This window comes from Aquarana catesbeiana, linkage group LG03 (assembly GCF_042186555.1).
Source record: "Aquarana catesbeiana isolate 2022-GZ linkage group LG03, ASM4218655v1, whole genome shotgun sequence".
NCBI lineage: Eukaryota > Metazoa > Chordata > Amphibia > Anura > Ranidae > Aquarana > Aquarana catesbeiana.
The window spans coordinates 655,557,937-655,576,618 of NC_133326.1; the positions used below are offsets into that span (position 1 = coordinate 655,557,937).

Sequence of the window (18,682 nt, forward strand, 5' to 3'; positions counted from 1 at the left end):
CAGTGAGCCAGGCCTTCTCATCCAACATCAGTGCCTGACCTCACAAATGCACTTCTGGAAGAATGGTCAAACATTCCCATAGAACTCTAATCATCTACATATGGGTATAGCTGCTGCCTCTGGCAGAATGGACACTAAGTAACACAAAAGGGCACAGCCCCATCTAGTGGCTATACCACTGCATGTGTATCACAAGCTCTGCCTAAAGAGGAACAAGGGTTGGGGATGGGAAAAAAAAAACACACAATTTTCTTCATATATCTAAAAATTCTTTATGTACATAGGGACCACATACAAAATGAGTTGACTCCTAATTAATTAAACATAACCTTAATTCCAACCTTTAGGCCCCCTCTACTACTTTCCGATCAGTTTTTTTTTTGAGATACGACATGTATATTAATGGGTATTATGCATCAAATAGATGGGCTGCCAACACAGCAGAATGTATAAAAAAACAGCACCTCCGGCGCAGAGCACCACGATGGTGGATTACCGTGCATTGTGGTATGCCAAAACACAGGTGCGTTGTCTTATAGGGCGTACACACGGTTGGACTTTGTTCAGACATTCCGACAACAAAATCCTGGGATTTTTTCCGACGGATGTTGGCTCAAACTTGTCTTGCATACACACGGTCACACAAAGTTGTCGGAATATCCGATCGTTCTGAACGCGGTGACGTAAAACACGTACGTCGGGACTATAAACGGGGCAGTGGCCAATAGCTTTCATCTCTTTATTTATTCTGAGCATGCGTGGCACTTTGTCCGTCGGATTTGTGTACACACGATCGGAATTTCCGACAACGGATTTTGTTGTCGGAAAATTTTATCTCCTGCTCTCCAACTTTGTGTGTCGGAAAATCCGATGGAAAATGTGTGATAGAGCCCACACACGGTCGGAATTTCCGACACCACGCTCCGATCGGACATTTTCCATCGGAAAATCCGACCGTGTGTACGGGCCAATACTGTTTTGGCACACCATTAAAAATGCATGACACAGCAAAATACTATTGTGTGTATCTCAGCTTGAAGCTAGCCTTTTAAACCTCAGCCTAATTCACAAGCATAACTCTTATGCCCCGTACACACGATCGGACATTGATCGGACATTAATCGGACATTTCGACAACAAAATCCATGGATTTTTTCCGACGGATGTTGGCTCAAACCTGTCTTGCATACACACGGTCACACAAATCTTGTCAGAAATTCCGATCGCCAAGAACGCAGTGACGTACAACACGTACAACGAGCCAAGAAAAATGAAGTTCAATAGCCAGTGCGGCTCTTCTGCTTGATTCTGAGCATGCGTGGAACTTTGTGTGTCGGAATTGTGTACACACGATCGGAATTTGCACAAACGGATATTGTTGTCGGAAAATCATATCTCAAATTTTGTGTGACAGAAATTCCGATGGAAAACGTCCGATGGAGCCTACACACAGTCGGAATTCCGTCGGAAAATCCGACCGTGTGTACATGGCATTTGTGGCTGTAAACCTCGGACATGAAATATGAACAAAGCACATCCTTCTATATTGGGTACTTGTCTCAATTCAGAGCACTAATGCCGCGTACACACAAGCAGACTTTCCGGCAGAAAAGGTCCGATGGAACGAGTCCGTCGGACATTCCGATCGTGTGTGGTCTTCATCGGACCTTTTCTGTCAAAAAATCTGACGGACCTTAGAAATAGGACATGTTTTAAATCTTTCCGACGGACTCGATTCCTATAGAAAACAACATTCGTCTGTATGCTAGTCCGACGGACCGAAAACGGCGCAAGGGCAGCTATTGGCTACTAGTAGGGGTGCAACGGATCGTCACCGATCCGTGATCCGAACGGGCCAGGCTGTTCGGATCGGCACACCCGCGATCCGTGGAGCGCTCCGCGGCCTCGGGTTTTAGGAAAGGCTGCGGCTTCGGCCTAGCTCCGGAGCCGCGGCCATCTTGGTACACCCGGCGGCGCTCAGCTGCGTGCTGACGTCATCACCCCGCCCTCAACTCGTGGGTCCGGCGGCTGGCTTGGTGGATGTATTACAGTGGGGGGGGGACATGTGGATGTATTACAGTGGGGGGGAGATGTGGATGTATTACAGTGGGGGGGACATGTGGATGTATTACAGTGGGGGGGGACATGTGGATGTATTACAGTGGGGGGGGGACATGTGGATATATTACAGTGGGGGGGAGATGTGGATGTATTACAGTGGGGGGGAGATGTGGATGTATTACAGTGGGGGGGAGATGTGGATGTATTACAGTGGGGGGGACATGTGGATGTATTACAGTGGGGGGGAGATGTGGATGTATTACAGTGGGGGGGACATGTGGATGTATTACAGTGGGGGGACATGTGGATGTATTACAGTGGGGGGGACATGTGGATGTATTACAGTGGGGGGGGACATGTGGATGTATTACAGTGGGGGGGACATGCGGATGTATTACAGTGGGGGGACATGTGGATGTATTACAGTGGGGGGACATGTGGATGTATTACAGTGGGGGGGACATGTGGATGTATTACAGTGGGGGGGGGACATGTGGATATATTACAGTGGGGGGGAGATGCGGATGTATTACAGTGGGGGGACATGCGGATGTATTACAGTGGGGGGGACACATGTGGATGTATTACAGTGGGGGGGACATGTGGATGTATTACAGTGGGGGGGACATGTGGATGTATTACAGTGGGGGGGAGATGTGGATGTATTACAGTGGGGGGGAGATGTGGATGTATTACAGTGGGGGGGACATGCGGATGTATTACAGTGGGGGGACATGTGGATGTATTACAGTGGGGGGGACATGTGGATGTATTACAGTGGGGGGGACATGTGGATGTATTACAGTGGGGGGACATGTGGATGTATTACAGTGGGGGGGACATGCGGATGTATTACAGTGGGGGGAGATGTGGATGTATTACAGTGGGGGGACATGTGGATGTATTACAGTGGGGGGGGGGGGCATGTGGATGTATTACAGTGGGGGGGAGATGTGGATGTATTACAGTGGGGGGGAGATGTGGATGTATTACAGTGGGGGGGGGACATGTGGATGTATTACAGTGGGGGGGACATGTGGATGTATTACAGTGGGGGGGACATGTGGATGTATTACAGTGGGGGGACATGTGGATGTATTACAGTGGGGGGACATGTGGATGTATTACAGTGGGGGGGAGATGTGGATGTATTACAGTGGGGGGGAGATGTGGATGTATTACAGTGGGGGGGACATGTGGATGTATTACAGTGGGGGGGACATGTGGATGTATTACAGTGGGGGGACATGTGGATGTATTACAGTGGGGGGGAGATGTGGATGTATTACAGTGGGGGGGAGATGTGGATGTATTACAGTGGGGGGGAGATGTGGATGTATTACAGTGGGGGGGACATGTGGATGTATTACAGTGGGGGGGACATGTGGATGTATTACAGTGGGGGGGGGGGGACATGTGGATGTATTACAGTGGGGGAGATGTGGATATATTACAGTGGGGGAGATGTGGATATATTTTTTTTTTTGTTGATCCGAAAATGATCCGATCCGTGACTCTGATCCGAGGAACGATCCGAACCGTGAGTTTTTTGATCCGTTGCATCCCTAGCTACTAGCTATCCTTCCTTTTCTAGTCCGGTCGTACGTCATCACGTTCGAAACGATCGGACTTTGGTGTGATCGTGTGTAGGCAAGTCCGTTTCGTTGGAACTCCGTCGGAACTCCGTTGAAAAGTCCTTTGGGGTTCAGTCCGACGAGAAGTCCGCTCGTGTGTACGCGGCATTAGTGTGATTTCTCTCTGCTATTAGCATGAGTCACTTCTCTAACAAGTTTTCCTGACATTAAGAGGTAAAAAGGTGACAGAGGAGGGGGCTTCAGCACACAGCCTGTGATTGACAGCCTCAGGTCTGTTTCTGTGTATTGTGTGAGGAAGGAATGTGTCCCTTTCCTCCAATCAGCTCTCACTGAGCTTTGCAGAGTGTAACTCCGCCTTTTCCTTCTTTTTCAAAGCACAGGCAATCTGAGAGAAGAGATAGCTGCAGATAAACAGGTACATCTTATGTCGGAGGATTTATTTCATCTCTGTGTAGGATAGTCACGTAACTTGGTAAATGTAAGGGTTTATAACCACTTTAAACTGAATATAATGACATGCTCTAAACCTAAGGCAGGATTCATGCCTTTGTGGTGTGTTACCGTACATTATGACTAAAGCACCACAACGCACGTGCCTTTTTCCAGTACATCACAACATACAGGTGGGAAGTGGGAAGCTAAAATACTGTCCTATTGTTTGGGGATGTGCACTGGGGTGCCAATGCACCACGGTTCACATGTTACTGCACACAAACACATGAATCCTGCCGTAGGTGAAATGTATTTTATGACAATAAATACAGCACTAATAGAGTTGGTGTGTGGTGGTAGAGGAGGTGAGAAGACAAGAGGAAGCACATCAACACTCCAAGGCCATCTTAATGGCCAAGCTAGGCCAATGGAATAACTAGGAAAGCCTGGACAAGATAAAACTCAGTTGGCATAACCGTGGCTGTCATATGTCTTTCCTACCTTCCCCTAAAGCTAGCTTGGACCGCCTGTGATGGATGGTCCGGACGATCCCGAGCCCTTCCCTTTTCTCCATCTCCTGGTCCCCATCCTTCTGACCTTCCCTTCTTTCCTAGACTACCCTATCCCTTCTCTAGCTACCTACTCGTTAGGTGAGCGACCTCCCTCTCTCTAGCTTCACTTTTCTGCCTAACTTTCTTTTGCTTTCTGCTCCTCTATCCTTGTTAGTTCAGTTTGGGCTGTACATTGCACCACCTTTTGGGTTTTGAGGGGCCTAGGGGGTGCCCTTTAGTTATGGGAAGCCTCTCTTTGACCCCTGGATCCTGACAGACATTCACTTAAATGTACTACTGTTGCATTTTTCCTACTTGTGTAGCTTTAGTGCCGGTTCACACTACAGCGACCTAAAAGTCGGCACGACTTTGCCAGGCAACTTCGAGGCAACTTCAAGGCAACTTGAGGCAACTTCAAGGCAACTTTGGGCAACTTCAAGGCAACTTTGAAGCAACTTTAGGGAATTCCATGGTGATCTTCCTGTAATGTTGGATCCAAATCACATCAATAAGATAAGGAACCGACTTGGAGGCAACTTCCATTGAAATCTATGGGTACAAGTCGGCTAGAAGTCGCCTTGAAGTAGTACAGGAACCTTTTCTGAAGTCGGAGCGACTTCAGTAGTGTACATTGAAACAACTCTTATTCACTTCAATAGAATTTCTTATGTCCAGCGACTTGGGGCGACTTGAGGTCTGACAAATCGGATCCCAAGTCGCTGTAGTGTGAACCGGCACTTATTCTTGCCCTTACCTGTTCCAACTTCAATGCTAGCCCCAGCGTTGGCAGAACTTTTGAATTTTAACCACTTGTTAAAATTGAATAAAAACCATTGAAACAGAAAACTCAGTTGGCATGACATCTGGGAGATGGAGGGATCTTAGGTAAGTTTTGTTGTCAGAGCCACTTATGACCTTCCCACACTCCAGAACCTGAAGCAGTGATGGGGAAAATTCTGCTTGCTCTCTCTGTCAAGCACCTGCATCACTAAAGAACATTCTAACAGGATGCTCTGCGAGGGTGTTACACTTGGCGGCATAACAGGTTCTCAGACAGCTGACATTAATCTTGGAACTGAGGCAAACCACCATAAATGGTCTCCCACAAACAAAGTCCTTATCAAACGCAGCAGATAAAAACAGCGTTTGGATTTGGATTATACAGTAAAAGGTAAGACAACAACTGGGGTGCAAGATGAGACCGAAGGGTATGGGTCTGTGGGGGGATACACCTGGGATGTAAGGTATCACCTTTCAGCCCTCTGGAGGAGCAATAAAGAAAGAGAATGCCCAGGCATACCTACCTTCCACCTTTTCAACACATTAATCCCAACATAAAGTGGCAAACTACCATAGAGACTGTAACATCAAGTACTGTTAGCTCTACTGACTTCTATGATGAAAATCTAATAGAAAAGGGAAAAGTCATGGAAGTCAGACATCTCTGCAAAATCCTGTAAGAAGGTGTATGGCAGCCTCAGCCTGGGCTCCAACCAGGCCACGCCCCCAAGATGTTTCACTCCGCCCATGGAGCTTAGTCGTGGGGAACTATGATGAAAATTTCACATGCTAAAGCAAACGTGAACAAAACTTTTGGCGCCCATATACAATGTGCCAAATTATTACCGTGAACAACTTAAAATGTCTACGCCTAAACCCAACAATTCACACTGTAGTTACCATAAGGTGCAAGCACTTCCGTAATACTGTCAATTTGGACACAATTTTTATTTATGTAGCACTCTGATGTTTAGGCAGGGTTGCTATTAAATTTATTTGCCAAGAGATAGTTGCCTTGGCCAATTGTTAGGAGGTCAATTGATTTCGCCCTAATTCTGGAATTGCTGCACTTCTCTCTTCTGTTGCTAGATGGCCGGGTGTCTGGTGACATTAGATAAGACAAGGGCATTGCAAGGACAGATTAGGAATGGATGGGTTGTCTCAGCCAATGGGCAGGGATTTTCTTGGGTCCCTTGGCCTGCTGGGAGAACCTATTTATTTGGGTGGAGTCAGGTGATTGGGGTTCTGTGCCACTGCTGTCTGGGTGCACCCCTCCCCCTCCTCATTACCTCCTATTTAGTGGCCACCAGTGTTTAGGATGTATCCCTGTCAGTTCTCCCACATAGAGGAGTTCAGCTCCCATGGTTGAGACAAAGGATCTTCCATTCTATTACTAGTGTAGGACCCACTAATTCGGGGTACTTTGTCGCAGTAAGTGGGCTTAGCACTATATGACCATATAGTGTGACCAAACCCCCGTATTTTTTGAATATGTTCAGGTGTTTTTAACTAGCCCTGCAGAAAATGTCATTCTTGCATGTGTGCGCTGTAAAATATTTTGTACTGTTTGTAGGTCTTATAGCAGCACCATCTTGAATTTAAACGCATTGTATGGTGTGCCCCCCAAATATGTTCTTGTACACTGCTGTCTGGGTGGACGCGTGTTGTATTGCCCTGGGCTGCTAGGCCTGAAACCTAAGGCCTATCCCGGGGACATCTGACTGCTAGGCTGTCTAAGGGCCTATACAGAAGCAGGAAAGTAGCGTAGGGTTGGGACTGCGGTCTTGTAGTCCAACCAGAAGTAACGGTTCCGCCGGCCGGGGAACCAGTTGTGGTCGGAGGTAGAGGGGAAACTGTCGCCGCTAAGGGACCAGCCACCTTGCTACCAGAGATCACTGTGAGTAAGCTGAAGCCAGTACCAGAGCAGACTTCTCGCCAGCCGGGAACTGTGAAGAAGTGAGAAAACTTCAGCAAGTGCCAATTCAGGGACCCAGCGGGACAGCAGAGGTGACACTTGTGGTGTGCCAAGCCAGGGACCTAACATGTCAGCAGGGGTGAAGCTTGAAGAGTATCTGTGAGTGCCAAGCCAGGGACCCAGCAGGGAAACGGGGGTGACGCTTGAGGCTTGAGGAAGATACTGAGTGCTACAGTGAAAGAGCTCAGGAGATCCAGTGGCTAGTGGATCTGGAGTCTAGTGAGAGACTGGGTGCTCGTTGAATGAAGACCCACAGTGAGTGAATGTGGGGTAAAGAGAACTGTTCGTGTTGCAGATAATTGACTACTTTTACCGTTAGTAAGAGCTATAAGATTGTTGCCATAGGAGACAGTGGTCCTACCTATACAGAAGTGGTGTTTGGCTGGAGGCCTTCACCTGCATAGCTGTCTACCTATAGAAGTCTTGAAGTCTGCTAATTATCTTTGCATCTACCTAAGGGTGTCCTGGCCCTAACCCTCTCTCCCACAGTTCTGTTTAACAGACAATAAATCTCTTTGCATTCAAAAAGTGACTGGTGCCCACCATTTCATCTTGCAGTACACCCACCATGCCTTGTAACCCACTATACACTGAAGAAAGTAGTCTGTCCCTAACTCTGGAGGTCACCTCAGGGGCCCCCGGGACTTTGCTACATTTACATTCATTTGAAAATACTTGACAGGTTCACCTTCAATCAGCGTTTCTAAACTTTATTTACATGCAGCATCTACATTTACAAATGTGGTAGAGTGAGTCACCATGTCTGATACAATCCTCAGCATAGGCCAGAGTTTGGGCCTATCCCGGACACATCTGGCTGCTAGGCTGTCTGAGGGCCTATCCAGAAGCAAGAGAGCAGCGTAGGGTTGGGATTGCGGCTTGCAGTCCAACCAGAAGTGACCGTTCTGCCGGCAGGAGAACCTGTCGTGGTCGGAGGTAGAAGGGAAGCTGTCGCCACTAAGGGACCAACCACCTTATTACCAGGGACCACCATGAGTAACTGAAGCAAGTACCAGAGCAGTATTCTCACCAACCAGGGACGGTGAAGAATCGGGAAACTTCAGCGGGTATCAAGCCAGGGACCCAGACAGTGGAGGTGACGCTTGCAGAGCAGCATTGTGTGTCAAGCCAGGGACCGAGCAGGCCAGTGGGGTTAAGCTTGAGAAGTATCTGGAGTGCCAATCTAGGGACCCAGCAGAGAAGCGGGGGTGACGCTTGAGGAATATACTAGAGTGAAGATTTGAGGAGCTATGGGGATGTTGAAGTCTTGGAGTCTGCCAATTGACATTGCAACTACCTAAGGGTGTCCTGGCCCTAACCACCCTCTCTCCCAAAGTTCTGTTAAGAAAAATACAAATCTCTTTGCATTCAAGAAGTGTCTGGCGCCCATTGAATTTACCTTGCATTACGCCCACTATGCTTCACAACCCACCATATACAGAAGGATGGCAGCTATCTCAGGCCCTGGAGGTTCTCATTAGATCGAAGGAGGCCTGGGGCCTTGCTACAATTGTATGCCCAGGGAAAATGTTTTTCTTAGCTTTTAATGAAGACATATTTCATGTCTGAGGTGTACAACCACTTTAAGAGTTATGCGTGTGAATTAGGTTGAGGTTTAAAAGGCTAGCTTCAAGCTGAGATACACACAATAGTATATTGCTGTGTCATGCATTTTTAATGGCATGCCAAAACAGGGCACATGAAGTCTGTATCAGATCAGGCTGGAGGAATCAACTGACAGGCTTCAGTTGACTCTCAAGCCGAGGAGTCAGGGCTTGTTCACACAACAGGGGGTGTAGGGGGTGAAAGGGGCATGTAGAAAACAATTGTTTCCTATGTGCCCTGTTCACACCACATATACAGTATATGGCAGTGTGTGGAAAAACACGGCTTAACAAACACAGCCCTTAATTTCAGACAACGTAAGCAACATACATTTTCCATAAATGGCTGAGGCAATATAAATCATTCATAAATAATTGAATATCCACTTAGCGACTGCCCGTAGCGGTCATTGTAGGCAAAGTAGTACAGTGGCAGAGTATATTTTTAGCACTGATCACTGTATTAATGTCACTGGTAATGTCAGTGGCAGTTAGTCAGCCCCCCCCCCCCCCCCCCCCCCCGCCAGTGTCAGTTATGCCGCGTACACGAGCGGACTGTCCGACAGAAAAAGTCCGACGGAAGTTTTTCATTGTATATACCGTTCGTGTGTAGGCCTCATCAGACTTTTTTTTTCCCCAAAAAATCTGACGGACCTAGAAATAGAACATGTTCTAAATCTTTCCGACGGACCCAATTCGTATAGGGAAAACCGATCATCTGTATGCTGGTCCGATGGACCAAAAAAGACGCATGCTCTGAAGCAAGTACGAGGCAGAAGCTATTGGCTACCTGGCTATTGAACTTCCTTTTTCTAGTCCCGTCGTAAGTGTTGTATGTCACCGCGTTCTGGACGGTTCGACTTTGGTTGACCGTGTGTAGGCAAGACTGCTTGAATGGAATTCCATTGGAGTTACGTCGGAAAAACTGTTGGAGTTTATTACGACGACTAAACCGGTCGTGTGTACGCAGCATTAGTGTCAGGTTGCCTGCCGCACTATCGCAGTCCCCATTATTAAGGCAATTATTGCCACCATAAGTAGTATAAAAAAAAAAAATTTCCAGTATAAATCCCATAGTTTGTATGTGCCATGACTTTCACGCAAACTAATCAATAAACAATTATTGGGATTTTGTTTAATCAAAAACATGTAGCAGAATACATTTTGGTCAAAATTTATGAAGAAATTTAATTTTTTTTTTTTTAACGTTTTTTTAATGGGATATGTCTTATAGAAGAAAATATCAAATATTGGGGTTTTTTCAAAAATCTTTTTTTATTTATATCACTTAAAAGAAAAAACCACTAAACGAAAGCTCTATTTGTGTGAAAAAAAAAATAAAAAATAATATAAACTTTGTTTGTGTACAGTGTTGCATGACCAAGCAATCGCCAGTTAAAATAGCGCAGTGCCGAATAACAAAAAATGGCCTGGTCGTGACGGAGGTGAAATCTTGTGGAGCTGAAGTGGATTAAAAAAAATGGTATAAACCTAGCCATGAGTTAAAAAAAAAAAAAAATCACTAACATGCCAATTGTTAGACTGAGAAGAATGGGAAATCTCTAAAGTCCCGGGTCACTTACTTTGTAACCTTGAAAATGCGCAGCAAGCGGAGGGCTCTTAAGACGCTGATCCCAAAAGAGGTTCCAGGCTTCACCATTGCCCAAATAACCTCAAATATGCTCCCAGTGATAACCTGGACAGAATAAAGACAAGAATGTATTTGTGGAAAGCACATGTATTCAGGATGGATAAAAATCAATGTTTTTAAAAAAAAAAATCCGATATTTGTTTTTATTTAAATCAGATTTTTTTTTTTTTTTTTTTTTTTTTTATCAAATTTATTTTAATAAAATGCAATTGGAGTAAAAAACTAAAGATAGTTTTCTATTTAAGATACATTAATCATTTAGATTATTCAGCATGAAATGGAGCTTAGTTGTGTAGCATGAGGCTGTATATTCTACTTACATTTTTGGTAAACTTGTTCAATGAATCCAAGCTCTGCAAGCTGAGATAACATGCACTGCATTGATGCATTCACACAATTTCACAGTAAGCATGAGATCAAACAAAGTTTAGGAATATTCCTTTATCCCATTGTTTTTTCAAATATATGTACACTACAAACTGTATGATTGAATCGGTTCTGAGATCGCCGTTTTACTAACCTGACAGCTTATTATTCTAAATAGGAAAACTTCATATTTTTTGCAAATTTTAAAGATTCTAACTGCCAGCAAGAATACGTCCTTACATTTAAAGAGCACCTGTCATTTCAGATCCATCATGGCAGCGCCTGTTAGCGGGCATCCAATCACCTGCTGCCGCCACGTCCCTCACCTTGTTGTGTCACTGCCCCATCACCAGCCGTCCCATTAAAGTGAATGGGACTGTCGGTGAGTCAACAGCGGGTCAGAGGAGGAGCCGCTGCAGGACAGAAATGACAGTTGCTCTTTAAAAGTTATGTTTTAAAGCCTTTTTACTAGTGATTTAAATCTAATCCACCCTGTCTGTATATACAGAGAAGGCCAATTCACAACAACAGTGGCCTGCAAGGCGTCTCTGTGGTGCACACAGAATCCATAGGATATGTCATGACTCTTATTTATAGTGCAGGTTGTGCTGCTTTTAGTGTACCTGGGCATAGTGCATGAAAGCAATAAGAAAAATGGTGTACGGGAACGATTTTACTGCCACAATAGAGACGCAGTTGAAAGATACAGATGTCCATGTTCACTGACACTTTACTTACTTCTGGATATTTCCTGGATATGTTTCATGTCCTGTTGTAACACTGAGCGAAGTGTGAATGAGTACTGACAGCAGCATTCATCATGGAACATACCTGCAGGCCACTGTTAACCGGCTTATCCTGTATCCTACAACAGAAACCTTCTCCAAGAAAACAATGCTTCCCGCATGCAGCAGTTCCCAGATTATTTAAAGTAACATGATTCTGTCTGAGGCCCCTTTCACACTTGTACGACTTGTCCTACTATTTGGAACTGCAAAGTCGCATGTCAAATCGCTCCCCATGATTTCCAATGACAACCATTCATATTAGGACGACTTCAAGTCATGCCGACTTCAAAATAGTCCCTGCACTACTTTGGTCTGACTTTGATCCTACTTCAGCCCATTGAATATCACTGAAGTCGGATCAAAGTCGGATCGCAGTCTTAACTGATCCGACTTTGGCATGTGACTGATGATCTTAAAGGGGAACTCCACGCCAAATTAAAAAAAAAACGGCATGGGTTCCCCCTCTAAGAGCATACCAGGCCCTATGGTCTGGCATGGATTTTATTATTGACACTTTTTTTTAGGTGAATGGGTAGGGGTACAATGTACCCCATACTCATTCACATAGGGCGGGGGGGCCCAGGATCTGGGGGCCCCCTTGTTAAAGGGGGCTTCCAGATTCCGATAAGCTCCCCGCCCGCAGACCCCGACAACCAACGGCCAGGGCTGTCGTGAATAGGCCCTTGTCTCATCAACATGGGGACAAGGTGCTTTGGAGTGGGGGGGCACCCCTGCCCCAATGCACCCACCCCCACCATGTTGAGGGCATGCTGCCTGGTACAGTTCAGGAGGGGGGGGGGGCGCTCGCTCGTCCCCACCCCCTTTTCTGACCTGCCGGGCTGAGTGCTCGGATAAGGGTCTGGTATGAATTTTGGGGGGGACCTCCACACAGTGTTTTCAGTGTGGGGGTTCCCCTAAAATCCACGCCAGACAGAGGGGCCTGGTATATTCTTGGAGGGGGAGCCCATGCCGTTTTTTTTTTTTTTTACATTGTGCGTGGAGTTCCCCCTAAAGATTCATACCAGACAGTGCCTGGTATTGTTGGAGATCAAAGTTGGATCCCTGTTCAGTTTGAAGTCGCACAAGTGTGAAAGGGGCCTAACAGGTTCAGAATGAATGTTATAATGTAACCTTTATTCTTAGTGGGTGCAGCCATGTTGGGAAATCAACTGCTGTCTCCATATCAGCACTGTGCCAAGTCCTCTAGACTATAAATGTCTGCAGCAATTCTGAAAGAGGAACTGCGGTCTGCTCACATAATTTGTAAAGAAAACATCTTTGCCGTTCTGAAGCTTCCCTCCAACCACTTTGCATATTATTTTATATATACTGTGATTCAGTACTTGCCAAATATGCTACAGAAATCTCCTCCACTGAGTCTGGCTGCAACCATTTTAACTGTGGGCAGCTGAAGCTGCTGCCTGTTCACTACTTGGATTTACACAGAGGCACGCCTCCAGCTCTGCAGCTCTCATTGTAAGTGTAAATTTGCTGTCCCCTCAAAATAGCTCAACACACAGCCATTAATGTCTAAACCACTGGCAACAAAAGTAAGTACACCCCCTACGTAAAAATGTCCAAATTGAGCCATTTTCCATCCCGGGTGTCATGTGACTCGTTAGTGTTACAAGGTCTCAGGTTTGAATGGGGAGCAGGTGTGTTAAATTTGGTGTTATCGTCTCACTCTCTCATACTGGTCACTGGAAGTTCAATATGGCACCTCATGGCAAATAACTCTCTGAGGATCTGAAAAAAAAAGAATTGTTGCTCTACATAAAGATGACCTAGGCTATAAGAAGATTGTCAAGACAGTGAAACTGAGCTGCAGCACAGTGGCCAAGACCATATAGCGGTTTTACAGGGCAGGTTCCACTCAGAACAGGCCTCACCATGGTCAGCCAAAGAAGTTGAGTGCACGTGCTCAGCGTCATATCCAGAGGTTATCTTTGGGAAATAGACGTATGAGTGCTGCCAGCATTGTTGCAGAGGTTGAACGGGTGGGGGTCAGCCTGTCAGTGCTCAGACCATACGCCGCACACTGCATCAAATTGATCTGCATGGCTATTGTCCCAGAAGGAAGCCTCTTCTAAAGATGATGTACAAGAAGCCTGCAAACAGTTTGCTGAAGACAAGCTGACTAAGGACATGTATTACTGAAACCATGTCCTGTAGTCTGATGAGATCAGGATAAGCTTACTTGCTTCAGATGGTGTCAAGCGTGTGTGGCAGCAACCGGGTGAAGAGTACAAAGACAAGTGTGTCTTGCCTACAGTCAAGCATGGTGGTGGGAGTGTCATGGTCTGGGGCTGAGTGCTGCCGGCACTGGGGAGCTACAGTTCATTGAGGGAATCGTGAATGCCATCATGTACTGTGACATAATGAAGCAGAGCATTATCCCCTCCCTTCAGAGACTGGGCCGCAGGCCAGTATTCCAACATGATAATGACCCCAAACACACTGCCTTGCTAAAGAAGCTGAGGGTAAAGGTGATGGACTGGCCAAGCATGTCTCCAGACCTAAACCCTATTGAGCATCTGTGGGGCATCCTCAAACGGAAGGTGGAGGAGCACAAGGTCTCTAACATCCACCAGCTCTGTGATGGAAGAGTGGAATAGGACTCCAGTGGCAACCTGTGAAGCTCTGGTGAACTCCATGCCCAAGAGGGTTAAGGCAGTGCTGGAAAATAAATGGTGGCCACACAAAATATTAACGCTTTGGACCCTATTTGGAAATTTTCATTTAGGGATGTACTCACTTTTGTTGCCAGCGGTGTAGACATTAATGGCTGTGTGTTGAGTTATTTTGAGGGGACAGCAAATTTACACTGTTATGCAAGCTGTACACTCACTACTTTACATTGTAGCAAAGTGTCATTCCTTCAGTGTTGTCACATGAAAAGATAGAATAAAATATTTACAAAAATGTGACGGGTGTACTCACTTTTGTGAAATCCTGTATATAACCTTGATGTGAAAGTTTCCTTAACCTTTTAAAGTAGTAGTAAATGCTGAAAAAAATTGCATACTAGCACATTATGAGAGACTTAAGCCTGGTTCCCTCCTATGCATTTTTAGTGCGTTTTCAGTTTTGCTATGGGTCTTGTTCACATCTGTGCACTTTATGGACGGGGCCAGGGATTTTTTTTCATGGTTTTTAGTTCCATAGATTTCAATGGATCAAAAATGTGTATTGAAAAAACGACAAATGCACCTGGAATATGCAAACTGGAACCTGCATGGGTGTGAACCAGGCCTCACCTTAAAACCAAGCCCTCACTGCTGAAAGGGCTTCCATCCTCACCCGTTCTTACTTCCGGGTTTGTGGGCTCCGGCCCCTTGAATGGCCGAGCCGCATTATGTCACCCCTGCACATGTGTGCTGGAGTCACAGTCACAGCACAGAGCTTTGAAGGAACAGAATGAGTATGCCATCCCTTCAAAGCGCATGAGCTGGTGACGTCATCTGCTGCTTCTCTCTGGAATATCTCCTAAACGGTGCACATTTAGGAGATGTTCTTCTTGCCTACAGGTTAGTTTTTCCGCCACACATAGTGTTTTGTTCATAGGCCAAAAAGTTCAATTTTGGTCTCATCCAGCCAGAGAACCTTCTTCCACATGTTTGCTGTGTCCCCCACATGGCTTTTCACAAACTGCAAATGAGACTTCTTATGTCTTTCTTTCAACAATGGCTTTCTTCTTGCCACTCTTCCATAAAGTCCAGATTTGTGGAGAGCACGACTAATAGTTGTCCTGTGGACAGATCCTGCCACCTGAGCTGTGGATCTCTGCAGCTCCTCCAGAGTTACCATGGGACTCTCTGCTGCTTCTCTGATTAATGTTCTCCTTGCCCGGCCTGTCAGTTTAGGTGGACGGCCATGTCTTGGTAGGTTTGCAGTTGTGCCATACTCTTTCCGTTTTTGGATGACAGTGCCCAGTGAGATGTTCAAAGCTTGGAATAGTTTTTTTATAACCTAACCCTGCTTTAAACTTCTCCACAACTTTATCCCTGACCTGTCTGGTGTGATCCTTCAGGATGTTGCTTGTTCACTTAGGTTCTCTAACAAACCTCTGAGGGCTTCATAGAACAGCTGTATTTATACTGAGATTAAATTACACACAAGTGGACTCTATTCACTAATTAGGTGACTTCTGAAGGCAAATGTTCACACTAGATTTTAGTTAGGGGTATCAGAGTAAAGAGGGCTGAATACAAATGCACGCCACACAAATTTAGAAAACCATTTATCATTTTCCTTCCACTTCACAATCATGTGCCACTTTGTGTTGGTTTATCACATAACATCCCAATAAAATACATTTACATTCTTGGTTGTAACATGACAAAATGTAGAAAATTTCAAAGGGTATAAATACTTTTTCAAGGCACTGTAAACTCACCTAAGCTCCTTTTTTTACAAAACAGTTTAGCAGAATTTGGGCATTTATTTATTTAATTGGCCAGTATTTTAATTTATATTGGCCATTGAAACAAATAAATGCTGAAGTGTTAAACGCGCCTAGCATTTAGGTGCGTTTATGTGAGTTTGTGTTCAGCGTTTTTTTGGGGTTAAAATTGCCTCTCCTGAACGCAATTTTAGGGCGTTCAGAAAACATCCTCTAAACTCCCCTGCTACTAAATTCCTAAAAATAGGATAACATTAGAGGAGTTTAAGGGGAGAAAAAAAAAAAACGCCTAAACTCACAAAAACGTGAGTTTGACAGCAGCAGTGCGCAGGAGCCTTATGAAAAGTAGGGATCTGCAACAAAGTTTGTTAAATTCCCTGCAGTGTACATAGATCACGCAGAGGGGAGAGTTATTTTCTCAACAAAAGCAGAGTTACTCCTTAAGCAAATGTCTTTTAGCCCGGGTTCACACCATAATTCGCTGCGGACCGCACAGGAGCGCTGTGCGTCCCTGTTCACCGTTTCAGGGACGAATCAGGGCCGATTCTATGCCTGAATTCGGCCCTGAAACGCAGCCAAAGACGCACAGCGTTTTTGTGCAATGCGCACCGCAGCCGCCCCGGAGATATGTGAACCGGCTCCATAGGGAGCCAGTCACATTCTCCTGCTATGCGAATTAGATGTGCGGAAACGCACATCTAATTCGCATAGGTGTGAACCCGGGCTTAAGTTTTTTTTTATTAAAAACACACACATATGGGTTTAGGAAGTTTATCTAACTAGAATAATTGTTCCCATATAATTAAATGAAGTGACAGTAGTCTCACAACTGCAGAATCAACTTCTTGCTGCAAGAACAAAATATATATTCCATCACTTATCCATTTATGTTTTAATAAACTCATACTTACGGCACAGTCAAAGCAGTTAAACGATGAATGAAAATAAGGCCTGGTTCCAAGACCGTACATTTTTATAAACATTTCGGACATAAAGAGCCCAAGGAAAATGAATTCTGCATAGTCTGCAAGAATAGAGAAAAAAAAGATGATCAAATATTTCCACCTCTGCGATTTACAGATTTACAGGTTAGGACTCAAAGGAAAGTATTTGTCTGTATTATTAATAGCAAGCAGGCCGATTTTGTCTGTCATGATAAATGAGAAAATAAAGGAAGTTGGTTGGTGTGAGTGAGGCAGACACTTCTCTTTCAGACACTTGAACGCAGGAGTCCTGTGCAGTTATTAAAATTGTGTGTCAGGACAAAGTTTAAATAAAAAGTAAAAACTTTTCTGTAAATCGCTGTAATACATGAAGATTTCCCAGTGCTTTATCCCTTTAAAATCACTGCAAGTACAGCAACATAATTGCTGATCTGCCAAAAATCCAGTGTGCTCCTAACTTCCTGTTTGAGCTGTTAACACCATGCCTGCTGGACTGAATGCCCAACCAGCTCTGCCTGCTGGACAACAGAACTCCACCCTATCACCCACCCTTCCTCTTCTTTGTCCCATTCCACATGCTGCTGTGATTCCCAGGAGCCTGTCTATGTGTAGGGAATGGGCTCATGGGATATGTAGCTCTCGGGGAGTACCTATATTATTATTATTTAAGGTGCTTATATAGCGCTGTCAAATTACGCAGCGCTTTACATATATATTGTACATTTACATCAGTCCCTACTCTCAAGGAGCTTACAATCTAAGGTCCCTAACTCATATTCATATACTAGGGCCAATTTAGACAGAAGCCAAATAACCTACCAGCATGTCTTTGGAGTGTGGAAGGAAACTGGATTTCCAGGAGGAAACCCACGCAGGCACAGGGAGAACATGCAAACTCCAGGCAGGTAGTGTCGTGGTTGGGATTCGAACCAGCAACCCTTTTTTAGAGAGTGCTACCCACTACACCAGTGTTCATAAACCCTGTCCTCAGGGCCCACTAACAGGCCAGGTTTTATGTATTACCTTGGGGAGATGCAGACTAGAATACTGTAATCACTAAGCAGCAAATGATATCACCTGTGATGTATTTCAGTTATCCTGCAAACCTGGCCTGTTAGTGGGCCCTGAGGACAGGGTTGATGACCATTGCACTACACCACTGTGCCGCCCATATCAATGGTAACCACTTTCTCAGTAGCCAATCCTATATAAATTTTCTAAACCTGGAAATTCTATCACATAGAGTAAAAAAATATGTTTTTCAACCACTAAATAATAATACTGGGGCATACTCTATAGGCAGTGAGGGTGAGGTTAATTTGTTTTGTTTTTTATGGGGGGGTAAGCAAACTCTATATTCTATATATTTTTATTAACTTACCAAAAATCACGAATACGTGTATTCCTAAATCTGTTGTAATTCCCTTCCATCTTTTCCAAACCCTGCCACCACCTTCAATTAAAATTTCCCTTTCTCTCAATCCCAGTTCTAAAAATAGGCGTGCGCAGAGGGTGTGCCGGGTGTGCCTGGAC

At 45.1% G+C, this 18,682-nt stretch overlaps 1 protein-coding gene across 7 annotated transcripts in view; it reads right to left on the reverse strand.

The window, feature by feature from the left end:
- CACNA1A (calcium voltage-gated channel subunit alpha1 A) overlaps positions 1 to 18,682 on the reverse strand; it is a 363,579-nt gene that overhangs the window by 229,671 nt on the left and 115,226 nt on the right. For all 7 annotated transcript variants that reach the window (XM_073622743.1, XM_073622741.1, XM_073622739.1 and 4 more), the window contains 2 exons: positions 17,117 to 17,229; positions 10,582 to 10,694 (listed from right to left, as the gene is read on the reverse strand). In XM_073622743.1, coding sequence (XP_073478844.1) covers positions 10,582 to 10,694; positions 17,117 to 17,229 — 226 coding nt within the window. The remainder of the gene's footprint in view (positions 1 to 10,581; positions 10,695 to 17,116; positions 17,230 to 18,682) is intronic.